This window comes from Labrus mixtus, chromosome 2 (genome assembly GCF_963584025.1).
Source record: "Labrus mixtus chromosome 2, fLabMix1.1, whole genome shotgun sequence".
Lineage (NCBI taxonomy): Eukaryota > Metazoa > Chordata > Actinopteri > Labriformes > Labridae > Labrus > Labrus mixtus.
Genome location: NC_083613.1, coordinates 11,346,775 through 11,362,239, shown reverse-complemented (window position 1 = coordinate 11,362,239; position 15,465 = coordinate 11,346,775). Strand labels below are relative to the sequence as shown.

At 40.3% G+C, this 15,465-nt stretch overlaps 2 protein-coding genes across 6 annotated transcripts in view; both read right to left on the bottom strand.

The window, feature by feature from the left end:
* Nucleotides 1-7,403, bottom strand: part of htt (huntingtin) — a 37,138-nt gene extending 29,735 nt beyond the window's left edge. The window contains exons 1-11 of one of the 4 annotated variants that reach the window (XM_061051928.1): nucleotides 7,048-7,403; nucleotides 4,804-4,887; nucleotides 4,017-4,137; nucleotides 3,798-3,857; nucleotides 3,580-3,659; nucleotides 3,261-3,399; nucleotides 2,612-2,753; nucleotides 2,278-2,456; nucleotides 1,977-2,181; nucleotides 1,240-1,317; nucleotides 733-1,124 (exon numbers count right to left, since the gene is read on the bottom strand). In XM_061051928.1, the coding sequence (XP_060907911.1) occupies nucleotides 733-1,124; nucleotides 1,240-1,317; nucleotides 1,977-2,181; nucleotides 2,278-2,456; nucleotides 2,612-2,753; nucleotides 3,261-3,399; nucleotides 3,580-3,659; nucleotides 3,798-3,857; nucleotides 4,017-4,137; nucleotides 4,804-4,887; nucleotides 7,048-7,145 (1,578 nt within the window). In that variant the 5' untranslated portion in view covers nucleotides 7,146-7,403. Of the gene's footprint in view, nucleotides 1-732; nucleotides 1,125-1,239; nucleotides 1,318-1,572; nucleotides 1,879-1,976; nucleotides 2,182-2,277; nucleotides 2,457-2,611; nucleotides 2,754-3,260; nucleotides 3,400-3,579; nucleotides 3,660-3,797; nucleotides 3,858-4,016; nucleotides 4,138-4,803; nucleotides 4,888-7,047 lie in introns of those variants that run through there. The other 3 variants (XM_061051920.1, XM_061051943.1, XM_061051936.1) reach the window with 3 other exon arrangements.
* A 3,547-nt stretch (nucleotides 7,404-10,950) lies between these two features.
* The window catches only part of grk4 (G protein-coupled receptor kinase 4), a 42,270-nt gene continuing 37,755 nt past the window's right edge, over nucleotides 10,951-15,465 (bottom strand). Inside the window, exons 11-16 of one of the 2 annotated variants that reach the window (XM_061051907.1) lie at nucleotides 15,284-15,373; nucleotides 14,878-15,086; nucleotides 13,725-13,862; nucleotides 12,832-12,969; nucleotides 12,486-12,663; nucleotides 10,951-11,580 (exon numbers count right to left, since the gene is read on the bottom strand). In XM_061051907.1, the coding sequence (XP_060907890.1) occupies nucleotides 12,487-12,663; nucleotides 12,832-12,969; nucleotides 13,725-13,862; nucleotides 14,878-15,086; nucleotides 15,284-15,373 (752 nt within the window). In that variant the 3' untranslated portion in view covers nucleotides 10,951-11,580; nucleotide 12,486. The remainder of the gene's footprint in view (nucleotides 11,581-12,485; nucleotides 12,664-12,831; nucleotides 12,970-13,724; nucleotides 13,863-14,877; nucleotides 15,087-15,283; nucleotides 15,374-15,465) is intronic. The other variant, XM_061051899.1, reaches the window with a different exon arrangement.

The window sequence follows — 15,465 nt, the reverse complement described above, 5'->3', positions numbered from 1 at the left end:
CAATGGAGTTTGAGACTACGCCGGGTTTGGGAGAAGGACAAAGCAGAAGGGGCAGGACCATACAGGTGGAATTGTTAGTATGGCAATCGCGTATTTAAAGGCCTCTGATTGGGAGCATGTTAATATAAACTGCCAAAGATTTGAAAAATGACCACACAAGTAGATTGCATGTTGTACTCCATTTAACCCTTTGAATGTATTAAAAGATGACTGATATCCATAACCCAGAGCATTTAGATATATTGTCGTTTCACCTGTAGGAAACACTCATCACTTTCTATCCTATGGTTTCTAGTCTCGTTAGAATTTATACCCTATAATTGTGTTGGTACTCAACATGGAATTTTTCTCAGATACTTCTATTATTGAAGTTATATCGTAAAGCAAATCCTAAATTAATGTCTATAAATTAGGATAACAGCACGATTTGAAGATGTTTACAGTCATTTTAGTTAAATTAGCTTTTTGGTTAACGACTTAAACACCTTCTCATATACAGAAGTGACGCTCAAAGAACTAGAATGAAAGGGTTTTCCCATCCAATAAAGTGAAAGTCAAAGAAGTGCAACATTATTCATCTACAGAGAACTATGCCATTAAGGTTATTAGTGTTCATTAACTATAACTAATGTTAATAAATAGTTATGTTTTTCATTGTCTACCTACAGCTGCTATCAAACTCTATTCTCTAAACATATTTTATCTGACGTTCATGCTCATAGTCACACTGACCAGTTCTGCTACGTCTGAAGGAGTGACAGCTGAATCTGGTCCCTCGGTGGTGGTCTGGGAGGAGTCACTGGGCGGAAGCGAGCGGTCATTAGTACCAAGCAAAGTCCCGCCTGCTCCTAAGGGCCCTCCCTCAGGGGTAGCATTCTCTGGTGTGGTGTAGTCAGCCGTCTCCGGAGTGATGTTGGCCCCGCCGCTAGAGCTCCGACTCAGCATTTCCTCCTCATTGTCGTTGGGTGACTCTGGAGTGTCTGATGCAGATGTCCCGCCTCCTTGCTCAGAGGACGCACTGAGGTCCACAGATTCACCAGGTTGCAAGGTATGCTGTGAGCGTGGCTGCTCAGTGATGATGTCCACCTGCGCCGGGGAGGAGCCATCTGCCCCAACAACAGATGCTGAAGACATTCACAGAGCATGTTTTTACTGCTTGAAGTGGCCTGACTATCTTGTTTGAGAAAGTTTAAGATTGTTGACAAATGAATAGTTTGCCACCAAGTGGGTGCTTCCTACCTGTAAAGGAACCAGTAGTGACCTCTGTTCTCTCTGCATCATCTTCCAGCCCATCCTCATCCCCAGAAAGGATTTTACCTGGAAACAGCAGGTTAAATGTGAACAAAACATCAACACTAACACTTGCTTAAGAGAGGAAAAGAGACTAAATCCTGTGTGGCACAAATTGACCTTCAACTGAGTGCACTGAAAATAACAACAGAGCTGTGAGCTTCTACACATCAGGACAATAATCAACCACCATCAGTGACTCAGTCAGAGGAACATTTGGCCAAATCCTTTAACATCAGTTAACGGGCTTTGGTGACCAGAGGAGATAAATAGACAAGTCACCTCTCTGTTTCCTGAGTAGGAGCGGACTGCAGGAGGACCCTCCCACTGGCATTGGCAGGAAACAGGAAGTAGAAACAGTAGGTGAGGAAGTGAAAAGCAGCAAGAGCAAAAAAAAAAAGAAGAAAAAACTTGGCAGGGATTATTTACAGAAAACAAGGAATGACAGAGCAAGCAAAGAAAAAAGACCACCAACAGAAATTGAAGCAGAAACCGGAGTAGAGAAACAATACCACTTAAGTAAAGTCAGTCAGTAGGGGTTAATAAATAAATAGGTAGCTACAGCAGATACAGTGGCTTATCTTAGTGCCAGTTGACAATGTGTAACACTCCAGCACCCACATAACTTTATGAAGGGGGATAACAAATCATAGGGATAATACTGATTTTTTTTATATTTCTTTTACCAATGAGCTCGAGGATGCTGCCAGAGCGCGCGCGGCTCTCGATGTCCTGGCGAAACACAGTTACATGTGAAATGCTGCCAGGGGTGATGAGCATGTGCAGAAGCTCTGGAGAGGGAGTCCTGAACATCTGCTGCAAAAGCTCCAGAGCCGCCGTGACCACATTGTGATCCCAGTGTTGTGTGTAGTGTAGGGTCAGCTCGTACACCTGTAGACACACACACACAAACGTAGAAAATTAAGCCATTACTCTATGATGACTCTACGCACCCAGACATCAACACAATTGTTCTCTTCTTTCTACCTGAAGAAGTTGTTCAGGAGTAGGCTGAACATCAGCCTCCTTCCTCATGACTCCAAAGCTTCCTTTGAGGCTGGCTGTGTTAACTTGTTGCTGCAGCAGAGGCATCAGATAGCGAAGGGTTAACAGCACCCCCAGAATTAGGTGACTAGGGTGCTCCTCATCCACTGGGACAAGCAGACCTGGAATGGGAGAGAGGGTCAGGGTGGTTGTGGTCTTGTCCTAGATGCTTAGTAGTCTGAAACAAATCTAGCTTGCAAATTTCAGTTGGGGTTAGCTTTATAGATTAAAAAAAACTACATAGGCACATGTGAAATGTTTGTGTTTTGTATCCTACCCAGGAGCACATTAAGAAGCCAGGTGTAGAAGTAGCTCGAGCGTCTGGAGTGTTGGCACACACTGACAGCTGAGCTGGCCGCTGTCCGTCTGATGGTGGGGGAACTGGATTTCAGGTTGGCAATAAATGACTTGAGCAGCACCTGGGACACAAATGGATGAGCTCTGATGAAAGAAAGCTTTTAAGAAATGATTTAAGCACACATCCTCCAATAAGTGCCAACCGAATGTTTCTTACTCTTCAACATGGTATCTTTTATTATCCTACATCTCTATTTCCATACTTTTTGTTGTTTTGAAAAAAAGAAAAACGTACAACTTTCTTTTTGGCACGGTCATGTAGACCTTAAAAACAGACGTTTGGCACATTTTGGCCTCAAGTCTTTATCAGCAAATAACCCAAAGTCTGTATGTGTTTTACTTCCTGATGAAGGCTTCATGCTGGAAGACATCAAAGTCTGTTGTTAAGTTCTACAAGACCACACAATGAAAATAAAGACATTTTTACTTTTTTAGGAGTTTTTCTTGTTTTGTCCCTAACTGCTTGATATCTCAATCAAAGAGCACCTCAAATCTACACGTTCTGAGTCCAGGAAGTGCTCCTTCCTACATATTTTGAGCTCTACTCGTGCTTTGCTTTGTGTGTTTACCTTGACCTCGCCATCATTGGCAAAGTGTCCCAGGGCAGCCATGATCTTAGGCATTGCTGCAGCAAGCGTCTCCTGTACTGTCTCCTCCTGCCTCTTGGTAATTCTGGTGAGGCATGGCAACAAGTTGACCAGGTAGGGTCTGGATCAAAAGAGAAGAAAAGTGGTAAGAATTTGTTCTTTAGACAGTCACCATACCTGCTTCAGAGGGAAGCTGTTATCTTGGAGGCAGACTTTTCCCCTCTCAGTTTGGCATACTTTAATATACATTTTGTTTTCTTGTGAATTCGGTTAAACCACTTTAAGGCATTATTGTGTTTACCTGCATTTCTGTGGTCTGATGAGGTGGGCAAGCTCAGCAAACCTCCACAAAGCTGCCCTTAGACTGCGGGAGGCACCATTCTACAAAGATGCACAAACAATCATTAACATTTCTACTACCGTCATAGTAGTACATTTTCTGCAATCTAGTGTGATGTCTTTAAACACTCTACAAGAAGCACATTGTAGACCGAGGCCCATAGGTATATCTCTGATTACCTTCTTTATTTCTTTGTACAGCTCCAGCTGCAGTCTAGGCAGGTTGGAGTCCATCAGTGCCTGAAGATAAATATAAAAATGATCATTCTGGACAACATGGCTGTTTCACCTGATTTGAAATGAATTCCCATTAACAGAGTCCAATTAAAAGGGGACAAGACATTTGGTCACATCAAGTACATATTCTTCCTTGCTGGTGGAATATAGGCTCTTGCTCACTTTGATGATTTTGTTCAGGCATTCATCTGCTACCATACGGACATCTGATTCACTGTCATCACTGCAGAGCAGGAACATCTCCATGGCGATGCCGAGCAGTTTCTGGAACTCTGGAGACGTTCTGTTCCCAGCACCATAAAGAAGAAATGTGAGGGAAATGTCATTACACATGCATTTATACTAATATCCATTCATTCCATCCGTTATTAAAAAGTTAGCTCCTCGGATTGTTAAGTACTGTAGCATGTTTTTCAGGGACATTCCCTCATACTGTACTCCTGCTTGGCCCTCTCCTTTACACATTATTTCGCCTTTATAGACATAGTTTAATCCTGGTGTAGTTAGGTCATTCAGTTTTCAGAGAACATTTCTCCTATCTCTCCATCATTTCTCTGCTGAAGAAACTCTTTAAATCATCCTAACTAGTTTCCCCTGAGGAGTTCTCTTAAGGGACAAGATGCTTTGTGAATAACTTATCCTTAGCAGGATCTAGTCTTAACTTTAAGTGGAAATTCCTATAAACATGTTTATTAGAATTTCATCACTAGAAGCAACTTTTGGTTTTATGAATATGTCACATTGTGTCTACTGTCCAGCCAAGACACTAACACACTCTGTTGATATTCTGTAATCAGCCATCAAGAAAATCACAAGTGGTCAATTTTATGCTATCTTAATGTAACCCAATTGAAACCTTACTAGCAATAATAACTCTCATGTCATTGTTTTAACACCTCCCTGCTATAAAACTGTTATACGGATTCTTGTATTCAATCATCAGGCCTACCTCAGAGACTGAGCCACAATGTTTTCACATATTGTCAAGCAGTGGGTGACCCTGTCCTTCTTCGTGGTAGCCTGTTCCTTTTTCCTGTAAAGGAGGAAAGATGGGCAGGATTAGAAGGCGAGATGAAACCATGGTAACACTTACTGCTGGACCGGCCGGTTCCACAGCCGTGTCACAGAATGTCAAACCGGAAGAAACAGACTACAAAAAGGCAATTTCTTCAGGTGTTTTTCCCAGCTTGCATCACTGTCATGACAGTGATACTAGACTAGTGCATGACAACACTGAAGATGTTTTCCTTCGAATGAAAGGTTAGGCTTCATTTGCTAATCAAAGTAAAGGAAATTCAATAACTCTAAGCACAAATTACTTTGTTGCATTTGCTCATAATATTTCATGCCACACTAGTTTCAACCTGCAACAGAGTTCATAGTACTATCTAATAAAATAAAGCCTGGCCTGACTTTGGTGACAGGTGATGGTGATTATGGGATCAGTCTTAATATGCTCTCATGTTTTCCAGTTAAAGGGAACAGACCCCTATCCTCCTTAAGGGGTGGGACATTCGCAAAACCCACTTGACACAGGATATTAATCTCCTTTTGCAGTCCACTTTTTGAACGAGCTCTTGTATTATAACAGGAGAGATGCAGAACAATCACTACAAACAGCCAAGTCAGGACAGGAGCTGCGGTACTACAGCAGTATGACGGTCACATGTATTTTTTTATAAGCCTGAGAAACCATTCAGAGTCCCATTATGTGGTTAATTTTCCCAAATATCCAAAATAATGCCCATTTGGAAAGTTAGGAAATGTTGCAGGATACAGCAGCAGGTCATTATTTACTCACCTACATTTATTTCAACACTTTTAAGAGCTTTTGGTTAAATTAGATTCAACTTTAACCAACCTGACTTACACAGCCTGCATGCTTGACATAATCCTTAAGAATCAACATGTCCTGGAAATAGCTAAGCTAGCAAATGAATGCCTATTTTCTAGTCTGATAACTAGTTGATTGTCATATCAAAGGCAGATGGTACCAAGAAGGAAGAACTGGCCAGAGGGTGAGCCGTTTAGTCCACAAACCAGAGCTGGGTGAGCAAGCAACAAACCTGGCTCAGCAGCCTCAAAGTTACCAAAGCCTCTGAGAGTGATGGAGGCAGGTTTTGTAACACAAAGGTGTTTTTTTTTTTTCTGAGGGGTTTGTCTCCTGCCAACCTGGGGCTCACCATGAAGTATAAGGCATCTGACGTCCACCCACCCTACTCTCCCCATTTCACAACTCTTAACCTTCACGACCCTCTGCGTCCTCATCGTTACCTGACTGTAAACCAACACTGTAACGTCAAGTTCTGCCATCTTTACCGGAGTGCCGTGGTCAGAAAAGGTGCGTTCGCTGACAAGCTGCCGAGCCCACCAACTACAGGAAACGTTACCCAACTGGAAAACTTGGACCAGCCTTTTTGATGGACTTCACAATTGTTTACGAGTGAGACAGAATGGTTCATTTAGGTGAGCTGTCACAGCGCGCTGGACGCCGTGGTCCCCCCTGCCTCTTTGGGGTCCACATCAGCCCCTGTACGCCACCAGAGACGAGAAACAGTGGCCGAATGAAAAAGGACATGGCACCTGTTTGAGTCTGATCACTCCTGTTGAAATTACTATTAGCTTGTCAGAGGATTGTGAGCTCAGTTTTGCCACATTATACACAATTATTGACAGTTTACTCCGCACATTTGACTTGACACCTTACCCTTCAGTCTAGTTTGTATAGCTGGAGCATCACACAGCCCAGAAGTCACTTTTATCTGCCCTTCTGATCAATTAACTAAACATCACACTTAGATTTTTAAGCGTTGCTTTCCACATATAATTGCTCCTTCAGTAGCAGCTTATCGATATTGAATGACTTCATTCAACACTTGACCTCTCTTGCATGTGATTTGATATAATGAGTACGTCTTCTAAATGATCATAAAATCACACATTGTGACCTCAGCTTACACTCACATGTGAACATCAGTGGTGCAAATGTTCGGACACAATTAAAGCTCAAACATTGAATAGGTTTATATCAAAGCTTAATCTTTTAGACTTAAAGATGTATAGCTTTCATGTTAGCTTAACTAGCTTCAAGCCAGGGACTAAACCTTGGGTCACCCGGGGGTGTTATTTGTCTACATAGCACCCTAGGGAGCCAAATACGAGTGTAACCCAGAGCTGAAGATGATAAACTTACTGTTTCTGGACAAGCTCCTCTGCTGTCGGTGGGCCCTGTTGCTGCTGGAAAGACTTCAGAGACTCAAAGGCCTTCATCAGTTTCTCCATGGTGGCCATTTTATCAATCAACAGTAAGCAAGCTAGCCGTGCGAGCTAATATTTACTATGAGAGCTAAGCAGCCCGCAGAGTGGGAACAAGACAGAGCAAGCGGTGCGTAGTGACGAGACGCTGCCCCGTGACAACTACCCCGCCTCTCCGCCTTCTGCTCCTGCAATATATCTCTTATATTTCACAAATGGTTTTCCTAAACTGACGAAATGATGGTTGATAAAGAGCCATATTTGTTGCAGCGCTGCGCTCCCCCGGACGATTCTAACCAGGAAGTGGGATGTGTAAGAGGTTGACAGAAGAGGCAGGGATGTAAAGTCCGCGGCCAATCAGAGTGGACTTTCATGTTGACTGACTTGTGAACGAACCAATGAGTGACTACGTTTTTTTTTCTTTTGTTGTTATTGTTTTCAGTCACGGGATCGCTGAAAGGCAGATTGCAAAAACAATATTTGACCAATACTGGAAGGATGAGGGTTTACTGTTAACCACATCAATGAGAAAAACACACACACAAGGAATAATATGTATTTGACACTCACCTTTATGCTATTATGCTGAGGCTTATTCTACACACCATCTGAAACAATGGGAAAGGATGGATTTAAATCTGAAACTGACTTCTTCAATAGGTTGCTTTTGGTGGATGAATTTAAATGAATGATTTCGATCAGTAGACAACATCCTGTCAGTGGTGGATGCAGTAGGACATTTGAAAATTCTGGGTCATTATATGTATCGTTTTCCATCAATGCCTTGGCCCCTTCAGGCATCAATGGATCTATTTGTGGTATCTTGATAGGCCATTCATTCTTCATTCTGGTTTAGGGTTAGGGTTAGACTGATGCCCCTACCACACATACAGATATTGGTTTTGTTCCCATTGCAATAATATATTGATTATCTAGAAACTATTTTTGTTCCTGAAAGCAATTTTCAGCATAGGTTTTAATATATTTTTTTCCCCCCATTTTTATCTCCTTAATTATTTTTCTTCCATCTTTGCCCATGTATTAACAACAAACAATACTTGACACAAATAAGACAAGATACAAGTATTTTTTTTTATACAAATGGCAGTGTATTATTTTATAATTACAAATGTCAGATATGGTACAACAACCAGTGATACAACTTGTACAAGAATTAACAATGACTGCAGTGGTTGAACGACATGACTGTACAGTTACTAAAAAAGAAGAAAAATCAAGAAGTCCCAGGTCCTGTTTGAATACGAACAATGCATGTCATACCTCCCTTCCTTAAAAAAAATCCCATATCCGTCATATACAGAAAGAACAGTATCAAACCCAGAAGGAGCTCCTGGCATTTAATGGTGGTTATCCAAAAACTAGACTCAAATGACATCAAGAAACTGAGGATCTCCATCTCTTAATGCTGCTGCTGAGCACCATCCCAGTTATATTAGGGGGAGACTCATCATCACCGCCTTAGGGGAAGGCAGAAGAGAAGAAATGCTTGTCATGTATTCAAACAGGGCCAACTCAGCTGGTCACCTTGCCATTTATAAAGTTGTCTTCAGATACCAGTGAGATATGTTGGCACTAGAAGGTCATCATTTACATATACAAGGAGCCTGAAGTATTACAAACCAATACATGCTTGAGTAATAAAACATATGTATTTTTTTAAAACAGGCATTACAATGCACTTAGTGCGGACATTCAAAACTGTTGAGCAGTTTAAAGTTCCTTTATGTGTAGGAATTTCTTTGAGGATGGACGGAATGATAAAGAGGCTGAAAAAGGCGGGATGACAGAACTTAACTTGGTAATTGGCACATACAGTACAATAAAGGCTGTCAGTCTTTCTTCAGTTTTTTTCCCCACTAAAAATAAGTAGAATTTACTCAATGTAGCTTTTGGTATCATTCGCAAAAAAGTTAAAGACACTTCCTATAGTCATTGTCAAAACACACAATAGTGCAATGAAATTAACAGAATCACTTTACTGCAACATGGATGGCATAAGAGTAAAGTTCAAACAATGACTGAGGCATGATTGGCAAACACAGTTTAGTTTCCCTGTGAGAGTGACTGAGTGTGTGTTAGAGTTTAGTTACAGGTTAGAAATACAAAATGTACAAGGTTTTTGAGGCTAAAGAGCTATAAGGCTAAAATCTACACAGGCGAAAGAAACAGAAAAACAAGATGTGCCTGAGAGCAACAAAAAAAGACAAAGACTCAAACTCAAGTGACGACAAGCCAGCAACAGCTTAATGCACGCATTCAGTTCCTGATTTTTTTCATAATGGAATGTGCAACTGGGGACAACATTTCTAGAAAAGAACCAACTCTCCAAATTAGTCCAAGAGATGGGGTATTTATGCGTACCATCTGAAATGAGAGCAGTCTTGAATAGTTTGAAATTCAACTCTGTGACATTCAAGCCCTGTCATGAATATGAACTATTGTATTTTTGTATTTCAATGCACTACATTGAATAAAAGCTGTATTTGCATACAGTCTAATACATACACAAACACACACACAGGCACGGTTAACATGTCCAGATTGGGTATTCACAGCATTAAAACAGATGGTTGTGATTAAACAGCAACAGCCCTAAAATCAAAGCTCAGAAGAAAACTGTCTGAAAATGCCTCCATAATGTCACTGATAACAAACACAAAAAAAGTTAACATTTTACAAACGTATTAGAACATTGTGGGTAATGTACAGAAAAAAAGTATTTGTTCGTATTTTGATTACTTGATAAGAAAATAAGACATTAAGTGCACATCAGCTGTGGTTCTGCAAGTGGTTGACTGTTCCTGTGCACAGCTGACGGTAACTATATAAGGAAAGTTTTTAAACAGGATTCCCTTATGTCTACAACAGACACAATCAACTGCCTAAGGTCAGCCCTGGGAGAGAAGAACATAAAGGGTTTCACTGGAGTAGTTATGATCGCAGAAATGTTATTTGGATCTGGAAAAAAAACACAGCTTAAGCAGCAGGTTCTGAGTGAAGGTTATGAAGCATGATATGTGTCTAAGAGGCAACATGCTATCTATGATAAGCAGGCACAGGCCAAAGCAGGCTGCATCTTGACTTAGCCCCGGGATTACTAGCTGCTAACAGCTAAATGGATGCAACCATAATTTGCTATCTAGATGAAGCCTTTGTCAGCTGTAGATTCAGATAGGTAATACAGTGTCTTATTCAACATATTTCTCTATGTTCCACTTCATTCTCTAGTTAACCTGCCCTAAACTTTCTAGTATTCAGTATATATGGGTAGCAAATTACAGGGATATTTTAAGTAATATAATTCCCTCGGCCTTGCTGGGAAACAAGGTTCAACTGAACTGGATATGTTAGAAAAAAGCAACTAATTTAAAGAAGCAAAAAAAAGGATTAGGAATAAAGATGAATCTCACTTTTTTTTGGCCAGGATGAATAATGTAACATACTTTGATTTTACAGCTTTGCATCCAAAGGCAACACTGTCTAACATCAGCAGAAGACGTTTTTTGGAGAGATTCAGGAATGCTAATTACCGAGCCTTTTTTAACAGAGGGAAGCCTATTACTAGAGCTATTTATTTTGTATTTTAAAAGATTTGTATTGCTGCACATGCTGACGTAGAGATTATCAGAAGTAAATCCACACAAACTTTGCAAGAATCAAATTTTGTACAAGCATCCAGAGGAGTGTTTACTAGATATGCACTTCAAACCAGTGCAATGGGACAAAATTGCTTTAGAGAAAGACGTGGAAAATCCTTTCCAAACAAAGTGAAATAAAGGGGGGCAAGTCGAGATCTACAAAACATGTTCAAAGGCATAAATACAGAAACGTTAGAATGGATTTATTTCCCCTTTATCTATTATATCAACGAGCTTCATTCAGAACCACCTGAGCCATGAGGGGTGTGGAGGCTAAAAGTTAGTTATATATACTGTATATATACGGGACCAGGTGGTTTTCATTTACTAACAAGTTGTGTTGGCAAAATAAATGACAAACATACAGCACAGATTAAAAAAAAGGCCTTATGCTACATTGAGAAATTAAAAAAAACATATGTTGCTGTGCTTCTTCAAAAAAGTCCCAGATACACTTCCATACTCATTCTAAAAGTAAATAAAAAGGAAAAGAAATGTAATGTAAGCATTCAAGTGGTACTTTTATGGCTTTTTGTACAATACAACCTTTAGTGAAAATATACATCTAGACATAAATTCAAGTACAAATGTACAAAATCTTTAAACTCATACTTTTTTCTTTAATTATAATACACTTTTAATACAGCTCATAAATACAGGTCAACATTCACTGAGTTCCTAAGATTCCCGCTCGGTTGGAGTTTGTAGCTAAGTTCAGCGGCGAGGGGGAGGAGGAGGCAGGTGAAAGGAGTGGTTTAAAGTCGAGAGGGCTCTTCAATCTCATCGTCGCTGTAACTGCTCTTAAAACATACCTGGGAAGAACCAAAAGTGAGGATATATCACTATCATGAGCAACGTTCCATACTACATCATCTCTCGTTTTGAAGATGACACCAGATTCTGATGATACTTCAGGTTTGCCTTGAATGTATCATTACGTTTTTTTTGTAGTGTCCAAGGTGGAGACTGACACTTCAAACCCAACTGTTAGATAGTGGGAAGATAACAAAAGCAATGCTACTAGGACAAGGCCACAGACAATAACGTAATAATGGACATTTTATAAAAACACTGGAACTACTATGTACAATTGAATTACTTCCCCAACTTCTTAATACTACATGTAGTTTCATTGAAAGAGAGCCCTGATAATCCTGACTTTCTGGTGTTTGAAATGATTGAAATAATTGTTATTCTTAATTCTGTTTATGGAGATTTAAATATGAGATCCTAAACCCAATGTATGGCACAAAGTTAAGGGGGAAGGGCCCCCTATAGCAGCTACAACCTTGAACTACAAAGTTCAGACAAGTACCGAACAGGTGAAAGATGGTTTAAATGACCTGCTAATTTAGTAGTTCCTGCAACCAATACATGATGGTAGAACCATTTCACCTTTGACAAACATATTCTTATATGTGTCACTATCTGAAAAGCAAAGCTTGATATCAAGACAAGCAAAAACCAAGTAAAGACACCTCATGTTAGTCCAAAGTTGGAAAGCAACAAATACGAACAATGTTAAAAAAAAAGAAAAGAAAATGATTATTTTTTCAGTGCTGTAAAAAAGGGAAAGGAGACAGGCCTTATTCTAACCCCTTAAATCAGCATTACCTGAAACAAATGAATTCAGAGGGATTCAGGATTTTTACATGTTGGGTTTGGACAAGGCCTGGGAAAATGAAGAAAGGAAGGAAAGAAGGAAAAGAGGAAGTACCTTAGCCCCCACCCCCTCGGACAGTTGGCGGAGCATTAGCACTTGCCTCTCTTCTGAACAGGCGGTAGAAGAAGCCCCTCTTTGGTGGAGGATTGGGTCGATTCACGTCCAGGTCTGAGCAAAGTGTCCCGTCAGTCTCATAGACGTTAATTTCTTTGAAGCACTCCATCTCAATCATCTACAGAGGAAAAGAGGGGCACGTTATCTTAATAACCTTCAAGAAATGGAAAAGAAAGGTATTTTTTCACTTCAACATGTATTCCTATGTCACCAGTGCTGTGTTGCATTGTAACTGTTTGTTCTGACTGAATGATGACATCATCTCAGACGTGTGAGTCTGCAGTACCTCATTCTGCCACGGGATGGAGACACTTCCTGTGACAAACTTGTGGTAGAAGTCGTCGTCTGTGGGGTCAAGGTTCACGCCTTTGACAGTGGAGAACTGCTCGATGTCCAGGACGTCTTTACAGTAGACGGCTCTAGGCTAAGAGAGAGAAGGGGGGGGTAAATAAACCTTAAAATATATCAATTCAAGTGATCAATTCTCCCTCACTCAGCCTATTCATCACTAACCAGCTCCCACTAGCTGCTGTGACCAATAATTATGTAATTATAATAACCAATTTGTTCATGCTGCTACTACTACTACATTAATAATTCTGTTAGATCTATATTTTTATATATTTTAGCCTTTACTCTATATGATCACGTATCACCTAATCTAAGTTCTACAATTATGTCTGAAACTACTTTTTTCATGTGCAATGAATCCTCAGCTGTGTGTTCACCTTTGTCAAGTCAACATGCCACACACTGTTTTTAATGATATTGCACACATATCTGTGCAATAACATTTTTATTCAATAAGTAGAAGATGTTCATAGTGTATTAATGTGATCTAAAAATTGTTTTATCATTATTTCATTCTTGTCAGTAGTTTTCCATTGCATTTGGTTATCTATCATTTGATTACGCCTGTCCTTAACTTGGAGCTGCTCTAACAACTACATTTCCCACTAATGGAGGACCAAAAAAAAAAAGATCTTGCTTTGATGGCTAAACTGGCACATTACAGAAATGTTATGAATGTGAATAGTCCCTGTAATGTTAAAGTGTAGAAATAAATAAATAAATAAAATCTTATTCTACTAGCTGATTCTGGATTTTTTTTTCCTTTATTTTTGACCATGATAGTTCAATCATATACTGTGAGGATTGTGTGTGTGTGTGTGCTCTTACATCAGGACTGAAGGGAGGATCCAACATGTTAGCCTCCAGCCGCTTGAAGTTTATATTTCTGAAGATGGGGTGCTGCTTGACCTCTATGGCCCCTCGACCCTGGCATCCCATTCGCTCCTTGGGGTCCTTTGACAGGAGCTGACATGCACCAGGACGGAGAGTAAAAAGGGCAGGAGAGATTTAAACACTGAAACTTTCTAAAGAAGAATGTTAGGGATTAGTAGGAAGGTACATCATCGACAGAATTAGCCCAAGAACATGAAGTCTCCATAAGAGCTTGTGGATAAAATAATGAACATATAGTCAAGTAGGCTAATGAAGTGGGTGTTAGCTTTTCTGTTATTTTGATACCAGTGAATAGTCACACTTGCCATGTTGTCTCCCGCAAGCTAATTACATTCACAGCAAACACTTATATATATATTTTTTTACCACACCTCCCTATACTATATCCTCTTTCTACTTCCCCTTTGCATCTCTTGTCCTTGTGCAACCCTCGCCTAATTTATGCAGGGGCTCAAAGCAGACTCTAACTTTCTGCTCTTGACAACTCAGATCACTTGTCTATTTTGAGCCATCCCTCCCCCATTCCCCCCAGTAGTCTTTGAATCTACTGAACCCCGGGTCACAATGTTCCACGACGTCATACGCTCAGTCCCCTCCTGCTCAGAGGGGAGACATGAAAACCACTCAACCACACTGAGAACTTTCCATGCGTTGATTCAAAAATGTATGGTATTACTTTTGTTTTTGTTGTAAAAGCACCAGTTATCATGTTCTGGGTGGGGCAATACTATGAACTGAACAGTCTTGTTTCTTAATCTCACTAATTCATTTCTGAATTTCTGATTTTTTTACTAAGTGAATAGCAGGAATCAAAAGCTGCTTCACTTTTATTCTAAGGCTTCTTAAACTACTAATGGCATTAACTGTCTTAATATAAACATAATCATGTACGATGCAGATGCAAACACAAATGAGAGGCTACATGCATATTCTGAAATGAAAACATCATTTAGAGGTCCGATAGTGTTTTTTCTTCATATTTGTCAAATTCCACATAATCCTATCTTCATTTGCCTTTCCCTTTCCTCCTCTGCCACACTAATTCCAAACTCAAAGCCATCAGTCAGGTCCTTTTCCTCCCTCTCACCTGTCTGCAGATGTGTTTCGCCTCCTCTGAGAACTTGTCGGAGTACTCTTCCGGGTCTTCACGCACTCGTCTGTCCACCTCCTCTCGCTTGACACGCTCTTTGCGTTTTCGGAATGGGGACTGGCCCTGAATCATCTCAAAGATCAGGCAGCCCAACCCCCACCAGTCTGGGCTGAAGTTGTAGCTCTCGTTCTGGATCACCTCGGGGGCTAAGGCAGGGGATGAGAAGTGTGGAAAGAGAGTCAGTTCAAGTGGCTCAGTTAAAGAAGTTAATCAGGAGGGTAAGGAAACTGAGATTTTGTAAAGGGATGGTCAAAAAACAGTTTCAAGTCAATTTCTAGTGAAGGGATGAAATAAATCATTGAAAAAGGGAGGAAGAAGATTTTTAAGAGGCACAGATTTATACCCATGTATCCAACGGTGCCTACTCTCCCTCGTATCGTCTCTCCTTCAGGAATTTGAACAGCAAGGCCCAGGTCTGAAATTCGGATGTGTCCTACACAGGAACAATAGATAAATGAGATCACACTCTAATTTTATCTAATCTATTTTTACATCACTGAAAAAAAATGCAATTTTGGTCACAAG